Here is a 24,778-nt window from a genome sequence, read left to right on the forward strand (position 1 = left end):
AGCCCCATAAGAAGATAAATTACCAAAGGCTCATCAAGCACTTCAGAAAATGTTCTCTGAAAACACTTTGGCCAGTGAATAGCAGCAGGAAAGCACTGAAGATTACACACCATGGAGGCCAGCATTCTACTCTAAGCCTTGTCACAAACTCTGCGTTCCCCAAGGATATCAAATCCGGCTGGTTCATCTCTCAGTTCCCACATATGTAAAATGGAGATATCCATGGATAATAACAGATAATTTTAGGGCATTCATATGGACTACACCAAATGTGCCACATTTGACCATAGGTATGTGGGTTTCAAGCAAGAAATAGCTCCATAATTAATCACTCTCCCTTCTGTAGTCCTTTAATCAAATCATAAGGAGAATTTAAACAAGCATCATGCAAACTATGCCTGTAAGTCATTACAAATTTTTCAAAATAATCCTGTTAAAAATCTAGCAGCTCCTTAATGATGGAGTCATTTATTAAATACTTATTATCTTTCAGGGAGTTACCATTCACTCATTCAAAATATATTTTATTAAATTTATTAAACCAATGGCATACATAATTTGCCACAATTGATCACTCCTTCCTTCTTAATAGATGAAGAAAGTGAGGCTCAGGAAACATAAGTAACTTATTCAAGATTACACAAGCTAGTACATACCAGAGAAGAGATCAGAACTTTGGTATATCTGACTCCAAAATCCATGCTCAAAGAAGCCTCATAAACATTTAAGATTGGGGGAAAAAAAAATATTTGAGATTGGGGAGTCAAACCTATAGCAAAAGCCTAATAAGCCCTTTCTCTGCTCGTTGGGGCTAACCAGGAGCCGACAAACTTAACTGTACACATGAGTCTAAATAAAAACTAAAACGAAGGTTCTTGATTTTTTTCCTCCAATCTGTGTGTCTTTTTCATCTTCTCCTGCTGATTTCATATCTTTAATTCTTACATGAAGTAACACCTATTCATTAAGAATACTTTAATAAAATTCCCTTCCAGTGTATAAATGCACAATAACATTTTCAATGGTATATGTGGACCTAACTGGATGACATTTATTCAGCAAACATTTATTGAACACCTACCATGGGCACATATTTATACCTTAACTATATAATCCTATGTGGGGATCTTGACTTTTTAGTAGAACTGAATATTTCATGCCTCCCCAAATGAACAAGCACACTTGTACATTAGTCCAGTAACTAATAAAGGAGACAGTACGAAAGAGTATGGTATTTGAAGTTAAGAGTCTTACTTCAGCCTTTTATAGGTGATATATGTGCCTCTGGTATACTTGGACACATAAGAGGAATATTTAACCCTTCTATTAACCAGTCTTAGCATCTCTGTAAGCAAAATGGGACTAACTCATCCTATGGTATCATAAGAAGCACTAAATAAGGTCCCATATATGGTTATCTAGGATAGCACTGTCCAAGAAAACTTTCTATGATGATGAAAATGCTCTATATCTGTAATGTCCAATATGGTAGCCATTAGCCACATGTGGCTATTGAGCACTTGAAATGTGGCTAATGTGACTGAGGAACCAAAGTTTTTTAAAGAAACAAAAGTTTATTTCTCTTTCAAAGTCCAGGAGACTCTCACCTAGGAACTGAATTTTAAATTAAATTGAAATAAAATTTTTTATTGAAACATAGTTGATTTACAATATTATATTAGTTTCAGGTATCTAACACAGGGATTCAATATTTTTATACATTATACTCCGTTTAAAGTTATTACAAAATAATGGCTATATTTCCCTGTGCTGTACAATATATCCTTGTTGCTCATTTATTTTATACATAGTAGTCTGTATCTCTTAATGCCATACTTCTATCTTGCCTCTCCTCTCTTCCCTCTCCCCACTGGTAAGCACTAGTTTGTTCTCTGTATCTGTGAACCTCTTTCTGTTTTGTTATATACATTTGTTTGTTTTATTTTTTAGATTCCACATATAAATGATAAGAGTACTTGTCTTTCTCTGACTTATTTCACTAAGCTTAGTATCCTCTAGGTCCATCCACATTGTTGCAAATGGCAGAATTTCATTCTTTTTTACAGCTGAGTAATATTCCATTGTGTGTGTGTGTGTGTGTGTGTGTGTGTGTGTGTGTGTGTGTGTATATATACCATATCTTTTTTATCTATTCATCTATTGATAGTTTTAATTAATTTAAATTTAATTAGCCACATATGACTAGTGGCTACCATACTGGACTGTGTCAATCTAGAAAAAAGCCTAGCACATAATAGATGGTCAATGTTGGTTTATTTCTATTTTCCTTATCAATATCAGTATCCCACTCTTTACCAGCAAATCAGTTCAACTAAAATAGCACAACAAACAATCTCCGATAGGAAACTAACTTATAGCTATTAAATTGCTTCTTCGACCAAACAGTAAGAGCAGCATAAAAACAAAAGTGAATTTATTAGTTAGGTCTATGTGCCATACACTGTGCTAACAGCTTTGTGTGATTACCTCATTTAATCTTTATAATAACTCTATGAAGTAGGTGCCATTATTCTATAAGTAGGGAAATTAAGCTTAGAATTTGTCCAAAGACACATAGCTAGCAAGTCAGTGGGCAAAGATTTAAACCCAGGCAGTGTAATTCCAGACACTGTGTTTAACCAACAAGCTAAACCACCTGCATCTTAAAGAACCAATTTACATAAAATTGGCAAACAGCACAGTACACAACAAACTGGAAATCAAACGATTTGAGCTACAGACACAAAGTTACACATGCTAACTAGCTGACTCAAAGTAAGTCTCATGTGTCAACTGGTGTGACTATATAAATGCACCAAATCTAGTGACTTTTTAGTTATTAGGAAGACTGAAAAACTACCATCACCTCTCTCCCCATAATAAAATGACTGAAATATGAATTAGTATTTTAGAACTAACAATCTATTTTGACTGGAGGGTGGGGGAGCAGGGATTGGACCTAGAAGCACAAGGCAGAGGTAATCAATATTTACAAGAGCCCCATGTCACTGTCGACAAGGGATATTTATTTGTTAAGACATCAAACATTTCTGCTAGGAGATTAACCGGATTCACTACATTTGCATGAAGCACACTGCCACTCTTATCTCAATTCTAAAAGAAGCTTAACTCACTTATGTCTGTAGCATTTAAGACAAAGTGTTTACTGTGCCCAAAGCTGGAATTCTTATTCCAATTCTGCCTGACAAGTCAGAGGAATATTTTACACAGCAAGCCACAGCACACTCTTTACTGAATACCACAGGAACTTCTAAGTGGCAGGAAAGGTCATATGTGATTCATTTTCCTCTCTCGTGGAGAAATGAACAAAAAAGGCCACTGACCTTTCACCCAGATCAAAACAATGCATGTAAATTTGTCTCCTCTCCCCTATCCATCATGTTTCTAGCCTCTCTTCAAACTTGATAATCCTTCATATTGCACAAACCCCTTGGTCAAAGACAGCAAAAAGAGATCCTATTTATTGAAGATAATTAATGAGAACCTACTGTATAGTTCAGGGAACTCTACTCAATGCTCTGTGGTGACCTAAATGGGAAGGAAATCCAAAAAAGAGAGGATATATGTATATGTATAGCTGATTCACTTTGCTGTACAGTAGAAACTAACACAACATTGTAAAGCAACTATACTCCAATAAAAATTAATTAATTTAAAAAAAGAGATTCTATTTATTGAGAAGTTCTCAATTCAGCATTATTAGGCACTAGAAAATAAACTGCTTTAAAGATCTGTAAAAAATAACTAAAATAAACCAAAAGCCTGTACTTGTTTTGATTTCTGTCATAACTCAGCTTAAGCAAGTCCAGATGGAAAAAAAAACCCAAAAACCTATGTTCCAGAAACATTACTGAAAAACCAAGGAGCTGTCAAGGCAGAACAGGCAAGTAATTATGGCACCATTAGTGTAGCTTTTGCCTGACCTGCTGTGTGACCTGGAGCTAATCCCTTTGCCACTTTATGCTTTTCATTCCGTATCATTGATAGAGAATTAACTGCTATATATTTCAGGGGACTAGTGAGTAGATTAAATTATTAAGCAAAATGCTTTGGGCAAAAGTCATATGAATGTTAAATATTACGATTTACAAGCATTCACTTTCCTAGTACTCCTGCGGGGTTAGGAAGTTATCTCGATTTCATAGATGAGTAAACAGGCACAGGGGGTAAGGTCACATGGTAAAGCTCTGTTTACAAAGTCCCTGTGGGAAGGGAATAATACACACCTGTAGCAATCATATGAACATTCTTAGCACATCCTATACAATCTTTAATACAGTCAATCCTTTTTTTCCCCTTTCTTTCTTTTTTCATTCAATCCTTAACTTAATGTTGCATCTTTTAACATGCTGTCAGTGGAACAGTGACAGCTCGAAGGTAACAACAAGGCCAGAATAAGTGAGAAAGAATAATTCTGTGTGCCTAGGCAAGAAGAGTCATTGAAAGACACAGTTAAGGGCTTCCCTGGTGGCGCAGTGGTTGGGAGTCTGCCTGCCAATGCAGGGGACACGGGTTCGAGCCCTGGTCTGGAAGGATCCCACATGCCGCGGAGCAACTAAGCCCGTGAGCCACAACTACTGAGCCTGCGCATCTGGAGCCTGTGCTCCGCAACGGGAGAGGCCACGACAGTGAGAGGCCCGTGCACCACGATGAAGAGTGGCCCCCGCTCGCCACAGCTGGAGAAAGCCCTCGCACAGAAACGAAGACCCAACACAGCCAAAAATAAATAAATAAATAAATAAATTTATTAAAAAAAAAAAAAAAAAGACACAGTTAATCTCAAAATGAAATTTGCATTATTATTTTTAAGGTTTTATCTCTACTACCGAGTAATTCAACCATGGGAAATAAGAAACATGGTTTGCTATGAAAACACTGAAAAAAAATTAAAAGGCCATCACAGGGCCTTCCTGTTGGTGTACCCCATCCAGATTCTCTGCAATGTATATTCACCCTCTGGGCTTTAATTAGCAACTATGCAGAAAGAAAAAACAAATCCAACAAGACTGAAAAATAACAAGTAGCAATGGTAAGGGCTCAGGAAGGCCAAACAGGGCAAAAATACTACTCGTGTGTAACAGGAACAGAAAAGAAGCACAGACTTCTCTGCTCCTAAGTCTGCTTGTTATATTGCTTACCCGACTCCGAAGATAGTCAGCCAGGTTTCGGCGAGTGAAATTAGCTGCTGCTGTGGGAGACAATTCATAACCTGGTATGAAAGATAAATAATCATATTTAAAGTGAAGCAGAAGGAATATCAGTACCCAAATCCTTCCACTACTCCTGTTCTTACAGCCTACCACCCTCTGGACATTCAGAGTATACATCGAATAAAGAGTACAATCATACTTCTTCTCAACGGTTGTGAAATAGCTAGTTAGTACTGGCAGTAATTACTGTTCATAAAACAGAACCAACATAACTATTCTACAGTGAGATCAAATTCATAGCCTTGCTCAAGCTATTCCTTCAACAGACTGTGGTTTCCTCTGTAGAAGGAAAGAGGTACAAATACACAGGTGTTGGAAAAAAAGAAAGAGGTCTTGAGATGACAATTTTTAAAATTTATATAAAAAGGGATATCGGGAAAAGAGAGGCTGGAAATTAGGATAGCCTCAGAGGCATACTTTATGAGGTTTTCTTTTCTTTAAAAAAAAAAGACATTTTATTAAGAAGTGTATTATTTTCAAAAGTACAAGCCACAGGGAAAAAATGTTTCTATCACTATCTACAATACTTTAAAAATAGAGGATCTCCAGCATAAAACCTCTAAGTAAAGTTGTAATGCCAGCAAAAGTACAGCCCAGAGGAATGGCGTCAGGTGTGCATTAACAATGCACTCGAGAGCCTCCCATCAAGCCTCTTAGATAGCCTCAACCACCAAAGGACAGACAGCAGAAGCAAGAAAAACTACAATCCTGCAGCCAGTGGACCAAAAACCACAGTTACAGAAAGATAGACAAGATGAAAAGGCAGAGGGCTATATACCAGATGAAGGAACAAGAAAAAAACCCCAGAAAAACAACTAAATGAAGTGGAGATAGGCAACCTTCCAGAAAAAGAGTTCAGAATAATGATAGTGAAAATGATCCAGGACCTCGGAATAAGAATGGAGGCAAAGATTGAGAAGATGCAAGAAATGATTAACAAAGACCTAGAAGAATTAAAGAACAAACAAACAGAGATGACCAATACAATAACTGAAATGAAAACTACACTAGAAGGAATCAATAGCAGAATAACTGAGGCAGAAGAACGGATAAGTGACCTGGAAGACAGAATGGTGGAATTCACTGCTGCAGAACAGACTAAAGAAAAAAGAATGAAAAGAAATGAAGACAGCCTAAGAGACCTCTGGGACAACATTAAACGCAACAACATTCGCATTCTAGGGGTCCCAGAAGGAGAAGAGAGAGAGAAAGGACCAGAGAAATTATTTGAAGAGATTATAGTCGAAAACTTCCCTAACATGGGAAAGGAAATAGCCACCCAAGTCCAGGAAGCGCAGAGAGTCCCATACAGGATAAACCCAAGGAAAACACGCTGAGACACATAGTAATCAAATTGGCAAAAATTAAAGACAAAGAAAAATTATTGAAAGCAGCAAGGGAAAAACGACAAATAACATACAAGGGAACTCTCATAAGGTTAACAGCTGATTTCTCAGCAGAAACTCTACAAGCCAGAAGGGAGTGGCATGATATACTTCAAGTGATGAAAGGGAAGAACCTACAACCAAGATTACTCTACCCAGCAAGGATCTCATTTAGATTTGATGGAGAAATCAAAAGCTTTACAGACAAGCAAAAGCTAAGAGAATTCAGCACCACCAAACCAGCTCTACAACAAATGCTAAAGGAACTTCTCTAAGTGGGAAACACAAGAGAAGAAAAGGACCTACACAAACAAACCCAAAACAATTAAGAAAATGGTCATAGGAACATACATATCGATAATTACCTTAAACGTGAATGGATTAAATGCTCCAACCAAAAGACACAGGCTTGCTGAATGGATACAAAAACAAGACCCATATATATGCTGTCTACAAGAGACCCACTTTAGACCTAGGGACACATACAGACTGAAAGTGAGGGGATGGAAAAAGATATTCCATGCAAATGGAAATCAAAAGAAAGCTGGAGTAGCTATACTCATATCAGATAAAATAGACTTTAAAATAAAGAATGTTACAAGACACAAAGAAGGACACTACATAATGATCAAGGGGATCAATCGAAGAAGAAGATATAACAATTATAAATATATATGCACCCAACATAGGAGCACCTCAATACATAAGGCAACTGCTAACAGCCATAAAAGAGGAAATTGACAGTAACACAATAATAGTGGGGGACTTTAACACCTCACTTACACCAATGGACAGATCATCCAAAATGAAAATAAATAAGGAAACAGAAGCTTTAAATGACACAATAGACCAGATAGATTTAATTGATATTTACAGGACATTCCATCCAAAAACAGCAGATTACACGTTCTTCTCAAGTGCGCACGGAACATTCTCCAGGATAGATCACATCTTGGGTCACAAATCAAGCCTCAGTAAATTTAAGAAAATTGAAATCATATCAAGCATCTTTTCTGACCACAACACTATGAGATTAGAAATGAATTACAGGGAAAAAAACGTAAAAAAGACAAACACATGGAGGCTAAACAATACGTTACTAAATAACCAAGAGATCACTGAAGAAATCAAAGAGGAAATAAAAAAATACCTAGAGACAAATGACAATGAAAACACGACGACCCAAAACCTATGGGATGCAGCAAAAGCAGTTCTAAGAGGGAAGTTTATAGCTATACAAGCCTACCTCAAGAAACAAAACAAATCTCAAGTAAACAATCTAACCTTACACCTAAAGAAACTAGAGAAAGAAGAACAAACAAAACCCAAAGTTAGCAGAAGGAAAGAAATCATAAAGATCAGAGCAGAAATAAATGAAATAGAAACAAAGAAAACAATAGCAAAGATCAATAAAACTAAAAGCTGGTTCTTTGAGAAGATAAACAAAATTGATAAGCCATTAGCCAGACTCATCAAGAAAAAGAGGGAGAGGACTCAAATCAATAAAATCAGAAATGAAAAAGGAGAAGTTACAACAGACACTGCAGAAATACAAAGCATCCTAAGAGACTACTACAAGCAACTTTATGCCAATAAAATGGACAACCTGGAAGAAATGGACAAATTCTTAGAAAGGTATAACCTTCCAAGACTGAACCAGGAAGAAATAGAAAATGTGAGCGGACGAATCACAAGTAATGAAATTGAAACTGTGATTAAAAATCTTCCAATAAACAAAAGTCCAGGACCAGATGGCTTCACAGGTGAATTCTACTGAACATTTAGAGAAAAGCTAACACCTATCCTTCTCAAACTCTTCCAAAAAATTGCAGAGGAAGGAACACTCCCAAACTCATTCTATGAGGCCACCATCACCCTGATACCAAAACCAGACAAAGACACTACAAAAAAAGAAAATTACAGACCAATATCACTGATGAATATAGATGCAAAAATCCTCAACAAAATACTAGCAAACAGAATCCAGCAACACATTAAAAGGATCATACACCACGATCAAGTGGGATTTATCCCAGGGATGCAAGGATTCTTCAATATACGCAAATCAACCAATGTGATACACCATATTAACAAATTGAAGAAGAAAAACCATATGATCATCTCAATAGATGCAGAAAAAGCTTTTGACAAAATTCAACACCCATTTATGATAAAAACTCTCCAGAAAGTGGGCATAGAGGGAACCTACCTCAACATAATAAAGGCCATATATGACAAACCCACAGCAAACATCATTCTCAATGGTGAAAAACTGAAAGCATTTCCTCTAAGATCAGGAACGAGACAAGGATGTCCACTCTCACCACTATTATTCAACATAGTTCTGGAAGTCCTAGCCACGGCAATCAGAGAAGAAAAAGAAATAAAAGGAATACAAATTGGAAAAGAAGAAGTAAAACTGTCACTGTTTGCGGATGACATGATATTATACATAGAGAATCCTAAAACTGCCACCAGAAAACTGCTAGAGCTAATTAATGAATATGGTAAAGTTGCAGGATACAAAATTAATGCACAGAAATCTCTTGCATTCCTATACACTAATGATGAAAAATCTGAAAGAGAAATTATGGAAACACTCCCATTTACCATTGCAACAAAAAGAATAAAATACCTAGGAATAAACCTACCTAGGGAGACAAAAGACCTGTATGCAGAAAACTATAAGACACTGATGAAAGAAATTAAAGATGATACCAACAGATGGAGGGATATACCATGTTCTTGGATTGGAAGAATCAATATTGTGAAAATGACTATACTACCCAAAGCAATCTACAGATTCAATGCAATCCCTATCAAATTACCAATGGCATTTTTTACAGAACTAGAACAAGTCATCTTAAAATTTGTATGGAGACACAAAAGACCCCGAATAGCCAAAGCAGTCTTGAGGGAAAAAAACGGAGCTGGAGGAATCAGACTGCCTGACTTCAGACTATACTACAAAGCTACAGTAATCAAGACAATATGGTACTGGCACAAAAACAGAAACATAGATCAATGGAACAAGATAGAAAGCCCAGAGATAAACCCACGCACCTATGGTCAACTAATCTATAACAAAGGAGGCAAAGATATACAATGGAGAAAAGACAGTCTCTTCAATAAGTGGTGCTGGGAAAACTGGACAGCTACATGTAAAAGAATGAAATTAGAATACTCCCTAACACCATACACAAAAATAAACTCAAAATGGATTAGAGACCTAAATGTAAGACTGGGCACTATAAAACTCTTAGAGGAAAACATAGGAAGAACACTCTTTGACATAAATCACAGCAAGATCTTTTTTGATCCACCTCCTAGAGTAATGGAAATAAAAACAAAAATAAACAAATGGGATCTAATAAAAAATAAAAAAATAAAAAAAAAACAATGCACTCACTTTGGGAATTAATACCCCAGTAAAATGGGGCTAGTGCCAAAAGACACAAGAATGACCGACAATTCAGTAGACCCACACAGAATATGCCAGTTTGGAAAGACAGCATGTGGTTATTTCCTACAACATTCCAAACACCAGTGTCACAGCAGGTAAGATGTAGATTAAAATTCTAACAAATATTTATACAACAGCTACTATGTTTCACGGTCTATGCTAGGTGCTTTCACATACATTACTGAATTTCATCCTTATAAAAAGTCTACTAGTACATGTTAAACTATGATGGAAGCAATTCTGAATAAGCAGGAATGCTTTTCAATTCTCTACCTAACCCTCTATAAACAGCACTAAGGATTTGACAATTATCTTAAAGGCAGAAAAGTCTGATGCCTGACCATCTGCATATAGATTTTTCTTTCTTTCCCTTATTTTGGCTTAGTTCTTAAATTTTAATATGCATAACAGTTACTGTGTAGGGATACATGCACAAAACTATACTTGACAGGTAACTTAAGGGGTTTTTTTTTTTTTTTGGTTGCACCACGCAGCATATGGGATCTTAGTTCCCCAACCAGGGATCGAACCGCGCCCCCTGCATTGGAAGCGTGGAGTCTTAACCACTGGACCACCAGGGAAGTCCTCGGCTTAAGGGGTTTTAAGGGCAATTTTAGTCATATACAATTTTTGGTTTATGTGCTGACTTTAGACACTGACAGCTACGTAACAGAAGCTCTCTTGTTCATTCCTCCTCCCTCTCCTGGGACAGGACAGTGAAGTATTGCTCTACTGACTGTACTTCAGAAACACTGGCATCCTTCGCAGGCCATGTAGGCAATAAGTAGAGTCGTTATATTCTGAACTTGCTTAAACCTAAACACCATGTACTTTAAGTTCCTGAATGGCAGGAACTGAACCATATTCATCTTTGAATTCTCTGTGGTACTAGGCAGAGTGCTTAACATACATGAGGCCCTCAAAAATATTTACAGAATCGAATGCATGATGCTAAGTCTGCTGCCTAAAAAACTATACAAATAGATCATACCTAGTCATTTTACACATACAATTATATTCAAATTAAGCTCCTTCACAGTGCCACATTATAGCAGTGCTGTGTATAACAGTATTATTACACTGTGAAGTAAGTAACTGGAAGGAAGGTTCTTTCTGCTGGAGCATCACTATAAACTTCCCTGGATCAGAGGGCTAGTGGCTAGTATTATTTCACAGGGAGGCTTTCCCAGTGGATAAGAGTTCATCAGCCACAGAGAGAGCTCACAAAATATCTCACAAAAATCCTAATTATCTCCCTAGACAAGAACCTACCAGAGAGGCAAGGCAGAACCCTTTTATGACACAGTAAATCTCCTACAATTACACAGAGTTTAAAGTTTGCAAAGCATTTTCATACATATTATTCATTAATATTATTATAATACCATTTTATTTGTTTGTTTGTTTGTTTTTTGGCCATGCCACACGGCTTGCAGGATCTTAGTTCCCCGACCAGGGATTGAACCCGTGCCCCCTGCAATGGAAGCGTGGAGCCCTAACCACTGGACCACTAGGGAATTCCCAATAATACCATTTTAGAGATAAGGAAAATAAAGGTTCAGAGAGGATAAGTGATTTGTCACATAAAAAAAATAGTAAAACCAAGTTTAACTTAGGTCTTTTAGCTCTGAGATTTCAGATATACTTTAGCTCAAGTCACATTCTCTAACACTTAAAAAGTCTGATATTAACATGCTCATTTTTCAAGATGGTATTAGTTTTATCCCCCAAGTATTAGTGTTGTAATGGTTCTCTTTTCTGCTCTGGGATTTTTGTAGAAAATCTTTAGGATCAGAAGGAGGATCTAGCTAAGGCTTTAAAAATAAGAAGACTCAAATAAAAATAAGACCACATTGGTCTGCTCATGTATAGAACTGCCAGTAGAGAATATTCTCTTTCAATACAAATTTAAAGACAAACCCACCAAAACCATTTTCTAAGTATTACCCACCATTTCGCATCTTATAGAGCTGCACGTTTTTCTGAATATATTCTGCAAACTGTACAGTGTCTCCAGCCTCTCCAACACATAGGAGTAAGATTTTTTCACTCATCTTAAACATCTTGTCATGATCTGCTCAAAGAAAAAAACAGTGTTAGAAACTGCCTTATCAGAAATTTATTCTTATTACATAGGCAACCACAAACAGGTTTATCAATTACTATACTGAATAATTTTATGAATCACTGTTTTTAGAAGACTTTAATGGGCAACTGTATCAATTACTCTCTTTCACTCTGCATGTTAAATTCATCTGCATATTTTATTAATATCAATTTCAGCTGGAGAATATATGTAAAAGCTGATAACTGAAAACATACATAAAAACGTCAAGGCACTTGAAATGCAATGAACAACAATTAAAGAAACTGAAGGAATCAAGCCAATGGCCATTATCTTTAGGCTCATGATTACAAAGCCCTGAAATGTCTCTACAAATACAAATGTTATTACATATACACATACAAAAACATATATGAAAACTACCAGTGCTACAATTAAGGAACCATGTCAAGAAAGAACAAAAAATCAACTGAGAATATAAATCACCGTAGAAAGTAAACCAACTCCATTTCCAAAGCAAAGAGAAAGTTAAAATGAGTGCCAAAGCAAAAATTCTAACAAATATTGTAATACTAAGCTATTTAAAAATACCTCAAAAATCCCAATGCTCTAATCTTATCTAACTGAACCAGACTCATTCAGATTAAACAGATAAATAAATATTCAGATAGCAATTAATGCCCAAGGAAGAAAACTCCATATTCAGTCTGTAGCTTCAGAAAAAGGCTAAATCTCCCTATCTTACTCTCACTTTCACTTTTCATTTTTCAAATAGTGCTGAATAATCTTCCCTGGGAGACATGCTTCCTGTTTGAAAGTTTCTGAAATGTCAAAATCTCTTAATAGGATTTAAAAAACAGAATGCTACAGTTAAGTACTTTACAAGTGTTTGAGAGTTGTAGATACCAGTAATTTGGTTTCCTAGACTTTGCTGGGGAAGAGGGGGAACCACATAAAATGTGCCTGTAGATAGTATCAAATTGCCTTGAAACTCCTATATAAACACACTTTTATTTGTTATAGGCTACAGGAGATTTAAAGACTATTAATTTGCAAAATTGTTTATGAAAGAAAAAAATTCACTTATAAATATATTATCTATGCAAAGAAAAAGAACCAAAAGAGAATTAGATGCCATTGGCATCTGAGTTCTTGCCAGTGGCAAAAGTACAGGCAATTTTTATTTCCTTCATTATGCTTATGAGTATTTCCTAAAATGTCTATACTTAATATGCATCATCTTTGTAAGAAAATATTACTTAATAAGTTTACGTTATTATCATAATGAGAAAAAAAGCTGTTCTTATTTCAGGGGGGCAGGGGAAGCTTGTTTATGAAGAATTTATGTTACAATTAGAAGAAATGCTAAATTTTGAGACCGTAAACTGTTCAATTTTGAAATGAACTTAATTCAAGGCCAAAAGTGTTTTTTAAACATCTATTGTGTGGCCAGTGATTGGTGAAGGGGGATATAAAAAAAAAATGATAGATGCTAATTACTCCTTGAGTTATGCAGGAAATAGCCTATGTAGCTCTAGGAAATTTCTGATCCTTGACAAAGAACTTACAAGATCCACATACATGATACAAACGGACAACAAAATAAGCAACATGAGTGTACAATACTCTAGACTGGAACCCAATAGACCTTGGTTATAATCTGGGTTCAGCACTCTGAACTCGGGCAAATTATTTGCCCTTTCTAAGCCAGTTTCCAAGTGTGTAACATGGTAATACTATCACTGACACCTGCCTAACTCATAGGTGGGGAAAACTGTACATGTACAATATTATCATACTCAGTGTGAGACAATGTAGTTCAGATTATACATGTTACAGGAATTCAGAAAAAAGAGCGATCTGTGTGGGCTGAGGTACTGTAATTTAAAAGCAATTCTATACAGGCCAGAAGAGAAATGAAATGTAGCATATAACCAAACTGAAGAATTGTGCCATTTTAATAAGCAAGCAATCTCTGGGAAATATCTTCTCTATAGTATCAAAATATCTTACAAAGTGACAAACCAAAAAACTGATTGGAAGTATCACTCTCATTTTATATCTGGAGAAAAATGAATCTCAAAAGGTTATTCATTTTCAGCATTCTTGCCTACTCTACACAGTTCCTTCATGAAAAGAAAGGTAGGAAAAAGTCCTCATGCTACTCCGAAGCTTCTACCATAAACATTTTTATATCGGAAAATCAGAGCTGAGTACAGTTATTTCCAACCATTTTTCAAGAACTAACTCAAATTCATCTTTCTTCTACAGACCACAGTGATTTCTTTTCTCTGAATACCATAAGGATTTACTTTTGAAACCACTGATTTAAAAACTAACCTAATACTTACTAGTGATACTTCCTTCATCATACAAAATCATCTTGTAGTATTTATTTCCTGGTTTTTTAATGTCTTAGATCCCTTTATGGATTATACCCAATACACTGCATACCCTATAACACCTAGAAGTACTGTGTACGTAGGTAGGCTTAAAACACATTTTATTTTTCATAATGATTTCATATTCATTAATGTAATGAAACAGAACACCTATAAAGGTACTGACTTTGTTATAGCTCTATCTAGACACTACTTCATGCTAAACTCACTTGCATGTCAAAGGTCTTAATATTCAAAATAATGGACAGATTTACCCTCAAAAAAACAAATTGACTGTTTTGAAAAACATGGTTTACAAATAAACTTCTACAAACTAATCATGGAATTTCATAATTTGACTTGAGGAACAATCCATACCATAAATGTTTTAAAATTTAATAATTTTTCTTTCTTTAAGCCCAAAATGAACTGTTATCTGCCCTCAAAGCTTTCCCTAGTCTCTACAACTAGAATCTCTTCTTCCTCTGGAGTACCTAAAAACAACTCTGCTTCCTCTGCACTACCTGAGAAGCGTGACTGTACTTTTCATATGCAGCATCATTTTCTAGCTTGTGTCATAATTATTTGTACACATATCTGAATCCCTTATTAAATTGTAACTTCTAAGATAAGGGCCACATCTTATTCTTCTTTGCATCCCTTCAGCACCTAGCACTGTAATGGACACATAGGTGCCCAAAACCTATTTGTCAAATGAACATTAAATCATCTGAGCCAAAGAATAATACTCTTTTAACAGCAGTATACCTATGATCAATCACAAAAACCCACTCTTAAATTCCACAGATCAGCAACAAAAATCTTTTTAAAATTATTTATTGAGTACTTACTGTAGGGAGACAGTATAGTATAGCAGTTATGGCAAAAGATATGGAGTCAAACTGCATAGGTTTGAACCTGGGTTCTGCCACTTGCGGCCTTAGGCAGGTTTCTTAACCTCTATGCCTCAGAACTGTCATCTGTAAAGTGGCAATGTAATAGCACCCATTTCAAAAGGGTAAATGAATTAATGTAAATTGCTTAAAATAATACGTACATAAGTGCTTAGTATGTTTACTACTAAGTATTTGGCATGATGTTAAACATTTGCACAAAACTTTTTCACTCATTCCTCCCAACAAGCTTTTGAGGTTGGTATTACTAACCTGATTTAGCAGATGAGGAAATCTGGGCACTGAGAAACAACTTGTACAAAGTCATAAAGCAAATAAGTGACAGGGCTCCAGTTTCCTAACTCCACTAGCTACTTAAGTGTAAGGAAAACTAGGCAGCCAGTGCCCTGGAAAAGAAGGATCAGAGCTAAGACTCGGGAAGATACAGGCCGCGGAAGGGAAATGCCAGGTTTCTAGTCCCACAGTCTCTCACTCTCCCCAGGATCCCACCTTATGCGGCCAGCAAACTAACGTCATCAGCCCGACAACAGGAAATTTATCAGAGATTGGATCTAGGAATCCTGGAGCCAGGCTGGCGCTTAGACACTTAAAAACTTAATTCCCTTAAGCAACTCTCGCCCAGCAAGCATTCAGCATAAGCCAGAGAAGAGTACTGACCCAGGAGCCCTGGGAGAGCGAAAGTCAAGGCCCTAAACTTGTCTGCCTGTTTCCTAATTCTAAAACTAAGCAAGTGCAGACCAGGGCAGTCGGGGTTCCACCTCCCAGACCTCCCTGGTACTCACCCAACCGCCCCCCCCACGGACTCCTACCGGCTGCCCCTATACCCAGGCCCGGGCCTCCCCTGTTTCCTCTCACCGTCCTTCATCTGGACAATATTGCTAGCGGCCACCCGGTCGGAGGCGACAAGGACATAGTCGGGGCCCTGGATGCCGATGAGGTACTCCATGGTGGCAGGAGGCCGGGGACTGCAGGTTCGATGGAGCGCGGGACTGTCGAGCTTCCCGGCCTCACCGGTGAGACAGCACTACCGAGCAAAGATCCGCGCGACGCAGACCGCGCGACCGTCCCGGCCAACGGCGCTCTGGATGACGTACAACTGTCGCGAGAGTTTGGAAAGTGGGCGTGGCGTTTGGTGTGTGAAAATCTGTCTTCGCTTTTTGGCCCTGTCCAGGTCTCTGGCAATCCCGGCAGTACAGACCACTTAACTTATGTAATGCCTAGTTTCTTTATTTATAACTGAGAGTTTAAAACTCGCTTGAGGAGGGAATCATGCACTATATGTAAAGTGCCGAACACACGTGTGTGCCAAAAGGCATGCGTCTCTAGATGGCCGTTTCCCTTCGGTGGTCGGTAAAATATCGCCAGAAACCCCTTTCCTGCAAGCTAGTAGAAAAAAAAAAAACTTGAAAGGACCCCTTTTTACATGTTTCGTAAAAGTAAAATATGAATGAGTTAAAGATCTAAGCATGAAGACTAAAATCGTAAAAGATCTTTTATGTTCCAACCTCAAATTACATGTAGTTGCTACCTCTGGTAACGGTGATTTGAAAGGAGCACTTTCACTTTTTATTTTGTACACATCTGTATTATTTGAATGTTTCACAATGCTCACGTATTACTCATATGTTAAAAGGAAAAAGCACAGCCATCCCTTTATATGTTGCAGCCCTTCTGGGGAAAGCTGATATATTCCATGATTAGTTTCTGACATTTGAATGGTTTCACAACTGAGTCTTCATACTAGCCATACTAGCTGCCTCAGAAATGGAAAATCGGTTGCAATTGTATCTCCAAACACAACTATGCAATTCACTTGCTTCTGCAGAAATGTGTAGTCCTTACTCCCTTCTGAATGTTTCTTCCAGCTCTCTGCCCATGAAGGAACATAGAGCCTGAGGAGTTTGGGGCAGCCCATCTATCACGGGATGATGCCAGAGGCAAGTGAGGTCATTAAGTCAAGCATTCCACTATGAACACAGATGCATCCATCATCCTAGAAAGATCCTTTTTTAAACACCACTGGGAAAGAAGTCTCTCAAGCCTCTTTCCCTTTCTCTTTATCTTTCTCTGTCATTTTGCTTGCGTTTTACAATTGCAAAAATTACATAGTTATACTATACACACACATACACAAATAATACAGAAGCGAAGGGTGAAATATTTCTCCTCCTCCCACTCGAGGTAACTACTCACCAGATGTCTGTATCCTTCCAGACCTTTTTTCCTTTGTATATACCAATATTCATTCATTCATTCATAAAGGCTGCAGAATTCTGAATTGGAAAATCTAATTTTTAAAAAGAACCCAAGTATCTTTTAAACCGGCTCTTTCCTCCTCCTCCCCAGGACTCTTGAAATCCCCTCTAGCTAAGTCAAACTAGAGAGTCTCTAACTTCTCATTAATATAAAAGTAAGTAGATTTTCAAGACATAACTTGTTCTATTTTACTAAAAATTAGGGAGAATCCCTCCTTCAATTAAAGTCTTAGAATAACCAAATCTTAGATTAGAAAAAGTGTGTGTAGAGATTCCAGAAACAGCATGATGTAGTCAGTTTTTCTGTAAAGGGCCAGATAGTAAATATTTTGGGCTTTGTAGGCCATAAGGTATCTGCCACAACTACTCAATGATGCCATTGTAGTGCAAAAGCAGCCATAGCCAATATATAGATCAGTGAACATGCAGTGTTCCAATAAAACTTTATTTACAAAAACAGGTGAGGGGGAGAGGTGGATTTGGCTCATGCAACATAGTTTTCAGACCCCTGAAGTAGTGGGAGACCTGTAAATCAACAAATAACTCTGGTCCCAGCTCCACCTCTTCCAACCCTGGTGCAAAATTCATTGAGCCTCAGTTTCCTTATTTATAAAAGGGACATTTAGGAGAGAGATTTGCTTTGTATTTCTCTTGAAATGGGAAGGAGTTGCAGGTTTGGTTGGCTCCATGAGTATAAGAAATCATATCCTGCTCCTTCATGAACCCTGGGAAGTTTAGCAGGACCATAAAGAAGAATGACCACATTGTACCTAGGGAATGTGGCCATACTACAGGAGGCTACCAGCCTTGCCAAGACTCCCAAGCTTGACATGGAAGCATCAGCGCACCCCATACTCAAAAGACTCTGTGAGCTTAGATAGTAAGGTTGGGACAAAGATAGACTGGAGATCAGTGGCCCACCCCTAAATATTCAGGGATGTTAATGTATCAGATACTGTTGATGCCCTGCCTATAACCTTTTTACCTACTTATGGTAGCTGCCATCCCCTAGCTGCTGTAAATCTTGATTAATAACAACTCACAGCTTTGCCTTTCTTCAGAGAATTTCCCTCAACCACATGAGAAGCATCTTCGCCTGCGAGGCTATGCACCTATTCCCACTCCCCAGCCATTGACTGACTGACACAGGGATAAAAGGTCACTTCCCTTAACTTAAAGTGGGATATAATTTGTCCTCCAGAGTTTCCCTGTGGATCAGTCTAAAGCTAAGCTCCAGCCAAGACCACATTCTTGCTTAGCTTTATTCCCTGCCCTATCTTGCTTCTGTTACTCCCCTTCTCCTACTACAGAAGCTAAAAGGAATTCTTTAGCAGATATTAATGTTAACAAGCTGCTGTATCTAAAGTCCTTAGGCAAGAATCTCTTATAGAACAGAAAAACAAAATTATGGAGAGGTTCACATATTACATCATAGGTACACAAAATCTGTCCCCCAACTTCATATTTTACATCAAGTAACATCACAGGGAAATGGAACAATTTACATCTAAGCTAAAAGAAAACACAGCCTGGCTATCTAAGGTAGACTCAAGGAGTTGTTTGAACATGTTTTCTTGGTCAGGCCTGAGAAATCTTGGATCACATTTCTCCAGTGACCTCAAAATTCCCTTTATGAGTTTTGGCTGAGTGAAAATCAAAAGGGAAAACAGAATTTAAAAGTTCCCACATTATTATGAAAAGACTGATTGTTTTCTGAGGTGATGGTATCAAGCAAGAATCTGTTTCAAACCTGTCTAATCAATAAATGAGAGTTCTATACCCTTGGTAACAAATCACCAGAAGGGTTTTTCTAATCAATCAATATTGATATATCAATTACCTAATGAACATGTTTTTGCAAGCCAACCACTCAGTGACAACTCCTTATCTCTAAAAGTCAGCCAATCAAGATTTGACTGATTCCAATGAACATACTTCTGAATGCCAACTAATGAACAGACTCACCCAAGTAACCACACTTATTAGGATTATGTCAACCCCCTCATGCCTCTGAAAATCCACCAATCTCTGAATTCCATGCTTTCCCAAAACTCTAAGATCAGCAGTCTGCTCTTCTTGGAGAAACTAAGCCTGATCAGCATGTACTTAAGTAAGCAATAAATTAAGCTTTGTATTTTTTGTTTTAGTTGTTGATTGGTGGTCTCATCTATCGACATGTGGAGGGTCTCTAGCTTTGAGTGGGTCCAGAACAAGAAAGTGCTCTGCAGCAGTGTCAAGCTACAATATAAGCAGCCTGGCTACTTGGACTATTTGCTCCCAGTTGACTGCATGTTACTAGAGTTGTCTTTGGTAAAGAAATATGCCATCTGGAACTTCTGTTAATCCACAATGGGAGAGTTGTAGCTCAGACCTCTATGATTCTAGAGCAAGGGCATACCATCTTGGTAGAAGCGTCTGACCATAGGACATCAAATGACCATATAGTTAGAACTCCTCATTATGAGCTGAGTTCTATCTAACCCCCCAGATTATAAGGTGAAATGGGCCCAGCAGTAATACATCATAAAATGAAAGTGATACATCTAGGATCACGTCTGAGCAGGTCCAGAGATCACAAGTAAACTGCACAAATAGTTTGGCAGGGATAATTGATCCTAATCATCATGAGGAGATAGGGCTGCTGCTACATAATGAGGGCATAGAGGAATATGTTTAGCACTCAGGTGATCTACTGGGGCATCTCTTGGTACTCCTATGCCCAGCTGAACTATAAGTGGGCAATTATAGCAACCATGGCCTGGTAAGGGTCTGGTGACCAGGAGACCAGACACCTTAGAAATGAGAGTGTGGACGTCTATAAAATTATCACATTATACACCTTAGACTTAAACAATATTATATGTCAATTATATCTCAATGAAGCTGGAGGGAAAAAGAAATTAGGATGTGGATCAACTTACCAGGTAAGCCAAAGGGGAGGGAGATCTAAAATGAGTGGTGGTGGGACTTCCCTGGTGGCACAGTGGTTAAGAACCTGCCTGCCAATGCAGTGGACATGGGTTCACGCCCTGGTCCGGGAAGATCCCACATGCTGCCTAGCAACTAAGCCTGTGCGCCACAACTACTGAGCCTGCGCGTGTGGAGTCTGTGCTCCGCAACAAGAGAGGCCACGATAGTGAGAGGCCCGTGCACCACGATGAAGGGTGGCCCCCGCTTGCCGCAACTGGAGAAAGCCCTCGCACAGAAACGAAGACCCAACACAGGCAATAAATAAATAAATAAATAAATAATAATTAAAAATGAATATCTGCTTATTAAAAAAAAAAATTACCTCCGTGCAAAGGCTCTGTCTCCAAGTATAATCACATTGGGGGTTAGGGCTTTAACATACGAATTTTGTGTGGGACACAAACATTCAGCCCAGAACAGCTACCCTCTCTTCTAGAGAACTGTCTTCCCCTCACTCGGGAGGCTGCACCCCACCTTGAGCAATAACTCATTGACACAGGGATACAAAAGACTGGCTCTTTTGCCTCAATGGGTAACTAATTCTGAGTTCTATTTTATGCTCCAGAGCTTTCTTGTAGAATCAGCTGAGACCACATTCTTTCCAGCTCTTAACTCTCTGTCCCATCCTGCTTCTCTCACACCCTCTCTCCAGAAATCACTCCCCAAATAAATCACTTGAACAAGAATCCCTGTCTCAGACTCTGCTTCTAGGGAACCTAATCCAAGCCAGTGTACATTGCTCAGAATTTTTGTGTGGTCTTAGGGAGAGGGAGAGTCCCCAAAAACATTTCTGAAACTGAATTTCTTATTAACCAGGGTGAGTGAGGGCTCACGTGATATTTATCTAATGTAGAAAAATGCACCGCTTCTTACGTGTGACAGTTGTAGGGTAAAATTCACACCCATTACAGGTGTATATCTCTTGTCCTGTGGTTTGCACCACACCCCTTCCAGCAGATGAATTTATTTTGAACAAGGTACATCCTTCCATTGCCAGATGCAAGTCAGCACTTTTAAAACAATCCACAGTGTGATAGGAAACTGTCTCTTAATAGCAAGGCACCAACTACCAGAACCATGCTTAACTGAATGACTGTCCCCCTCTTCAGTCTTCCATGTTTCCTGTTTCATTTTCTTCTGCCAGTCAGAGCCCATTCCCTTGGCACATTCTGACTGACCTTCAGTGACTATAGCTTCCCCTTTGGCCCTACCTTTGCCTCATAGGCTGGTCGTGATATTCAGCCACTGATATTCATTAGTTGTCCTTGGCTTCACCTCTCAATGATGCCCTTGACTCCTTGATTACATCTAACATATGCTACCTGCCCCTCTGGAATGGGCCCTGATACTCCCAAGGTTCTGGTCTTATCAGGCCCACTCTGTATAAACCACTCTCTTACACATTCAAGTCCCATTCTTCTCAGCCTTGGTGGTACCTCTGAGGTTGTCCACCCCAGATGGATAAATATGTCATTTAAATAGTTCATTTATTTGTCATCCATATTTTATTGATGATTAGACACTTGAAGTCATAAGCAGCATTTCTAAATCCTCTTCCTTTTCTACAAGGCACCTTTCTATATCACATCTTTGGCCTTCATGGTATCTACTTTTACTTCAGCCTGGATGTTCATCTCTCCTCATCACATTTCTGTTTAGCACCTTCTGCATCAGGTCAGGAAGATTTCTTCCAAACATACGTTTCCATAAAATGGTCTCTATGCTTACCACTGATGTTTGTCACGTTCCAGAAAACTCAATTCCTCCAACTTGGATAGACAGTGCAAATGGTGGTTAAAAGCTTATATTTAGAAATAAAACAAACCCAAGTTTCAATCCTGGCTTTACCACTTACTAGCTGGATGACCTTGACCAAGACGTTCAACTTTTTTGAATCTTAATTTCATTACCTATAAAATGGGGAATGAACGTGATAGTACTTACCTCAGAGAGTTGTTGTGAGGATGAAATGAGATAAAACAAAGTGTTTAGCCTAGTGTCTGGCATACAGTATGCATTTAATAAATGATATTATTATTATGTATTCACCATCTTCAAAGGCAGCTGTTCAAGTCCCAGAGCTGTCTGGTAGTTATGCAAATGGCCAATCAATGCATAGTAAGAACTATCCATCAGAGCCATTCACCACTGTGGGAGGTGGATGTACCAAGGATGTACCAGAAGGAAGTTCATTACAGGAGAGGTTGGGCCAGAGGGGAGTCAGTCCAGACAGAATGCAGGGTACCAAACCAAAGCATAGAAGGCGGAAGGCAGCCCACCCAAGCCTCAACTGGAGAGGCAGGGCAGGGGAGAAGGCCAGGGGTGAATGAGGGTATGTTTGTGGTAAACAGAGAAAGATTAAAGTACAAATGGGTGAACTGCACGGATTTGGAATGAAAATCCCGAAAAGCAATGTCCTTCCTGGGCAAGGTACCCTGAGGTGATAGAAGCAGTCTTAGAGAAAAAGATGCAGGACAGATAAGCACCTTCTCAAATTTCAAATTCTCTTTCCTGCTTTCCCACTACTGACCTGGGAAAAAGAAGTTTCGCTTTCAGTTAGAAGGCTTTGGGATGGAGCCAGTCCTAGGGAAGAGGTTAAATTAAAAATCAGGAACCTAGAGATTGGACAAACTCTATGAATACATCTTGTGCTCCAGGCCTTAGCTTTTCCATCTGGAAAGAAAGAATTTTCCCTGGAAAATCTCCCATACCCCCCAATCCCTGGGTTGTGTGATTGGCCTAAAACACAAACACCAGGGCTGGCTGGTGTTTTCAGCAGCAGGCTCTAGCATCCTGGAAGCTGTCAGACAAATGACACCTTTCTCCTCCTTGCATTACCCCCAGGGACCAAAGTGGTCACATCTGCTGATGGCCAAAAACACAACTCTACTTGTAGGTCCCACAGGAGCTGACGCATCCCCAGTAGAATTGAAGTGGTCCATAATCAGAGACCTGTTGCTGTCTTGTACTGTCTGAAACTGACAGCACCAAGCATGTCACTGGCACATAATTTCTATTTACCACCCATAACTGTTTTAACCTCTTGCCCAGAGGCAGGGGAAAGGACCTAATGACTTTCAGAGAATTCCAGTGACCCAAGAAGGCTGTAATCATTCAATACAGTGATTCTGGGATCCTTTAGGAAAAGTCATAGAGGACTTATGAGAATTCTGCATAAACATCAGAAGTATCATTTGTGCCATCTGATTTTTGGTCCCCAAGGAGATTAAACAGAACCAGGAAGCCTGGTGTACCTCCTCCCAGGGCTTGGAAAAATAAAGGAATTCAGGACCATGTTAAGCTCTGCCTTACCTGTCCCCCTCCCATTCTCATCCCAAATCCATCTTCCACCTGGAGCCCACCCCTAACTATCCCATCACCCACTCAGGATCTGAGCCAATGAAAGTTGATGAGCTCTCTTGATTAGGGCCCTTTAATCTAATGGTTTCTGCTCCAAAGCACCCCCTTCTATATTCCTGCTCTCTGATATATCTAGGGCTTTGGACTGTGGAGACAAGAGTAAGATACAAATGTGCCCTGACTCCAGCCACCCAGAACTGATGTTTGGATTGTTGAGACTCCGGGCTGAAAGCCCATCCTGAGCCTGGTCTTCCTTGCTGCTCATCTTCTGAAAGCATTTGCTTCCCTGATGCTTCTCCTGCCATGAGGAAGTATGGCAGGCCAGCTTGCTGCTGGCACCTGCCACACTGTAGCATAACACAAACACTAATGGCAGAAATAATCACAGTGACAACGGCTTGGTCTACATGCAGAAGGTACTTGTCATCTCCCCAGGAGCCTCTTGGCCTAGGGCTCAACTGTGATGATGTACCTGGCCCCTGGCCCACACTGTCATAGTCACACACCAGATTCATCTGAATGGTTGACATTATCATTACTGTCAGCACCATTCTTGATAACTATTCATTTATTCCTGTGAAACACATTTGCCGAGGACAAACTGCCTGCCAGGTACTGTGCAAGATTCTAAAGGAGTTACAAAGACGAACAGTTTCAAGGAGGAGGCCCCAGAGAAGAGAGAGATCAACAAATAATTCCAATATAGGATTGTACAGATTGCTGTTGTAGGTGGATGGATTCTCAGTGCCTAGAA

At 38.8% G+C, this 24,778-nt stretch overlaps 1 protein-coding gene across 1 annotated transcript in view; it reads right to left on the reverse strand.

Annotated features, from left to right (window-relative positions):
- The window catches only part of PSMB2 (proteasome 20S subunit beta 2), a 39,847-nt gene extending 23,326 nt beyond the window's left edge, over positions 1-16,521 (reverse strand). Inside the window, exons 1-3 of the mRNA XM_036824084.1 lie at positions 16,295-16,521; positions 12,031-12,153; positions 5,160-5,230 (exon numbers count right to left, since the gene is read on the reverse strand). Of these exons, the coding sequence (XP_036679979.1) occupies positions 5,160-5,230; positions 12,031-12,153; positions 16,295-16,385 (285 nt within the window). The 5' untranslated portion in view covers positions 16,386-16,521. The remainder of the gene's footprint in view (positions 1-5,159; positions 5,231-12,030; positions 12,154-16,294) is intronic.
- Between the last annotated feature and the right edge of the window lie 8,257 nt (positions 16,522-24,778).

This window comes from Balaenoptera musculus, chromosome 1 (genome assembly GCF_009873245.2).
Source record: "Balaenoptera musculus isolate JJ_BM4_2016_0621 chromosome 1, mBalMus1.pri.v3, whole genome shotgun sequence".
In the NCBI taxonomy this organism is placed as follows: Eukaryota; Metazoa; Chordata; class Mammalia; order Artiodactyla; family Balaenopteridae; genus Balaenoptera; species Balaenoptera musculus.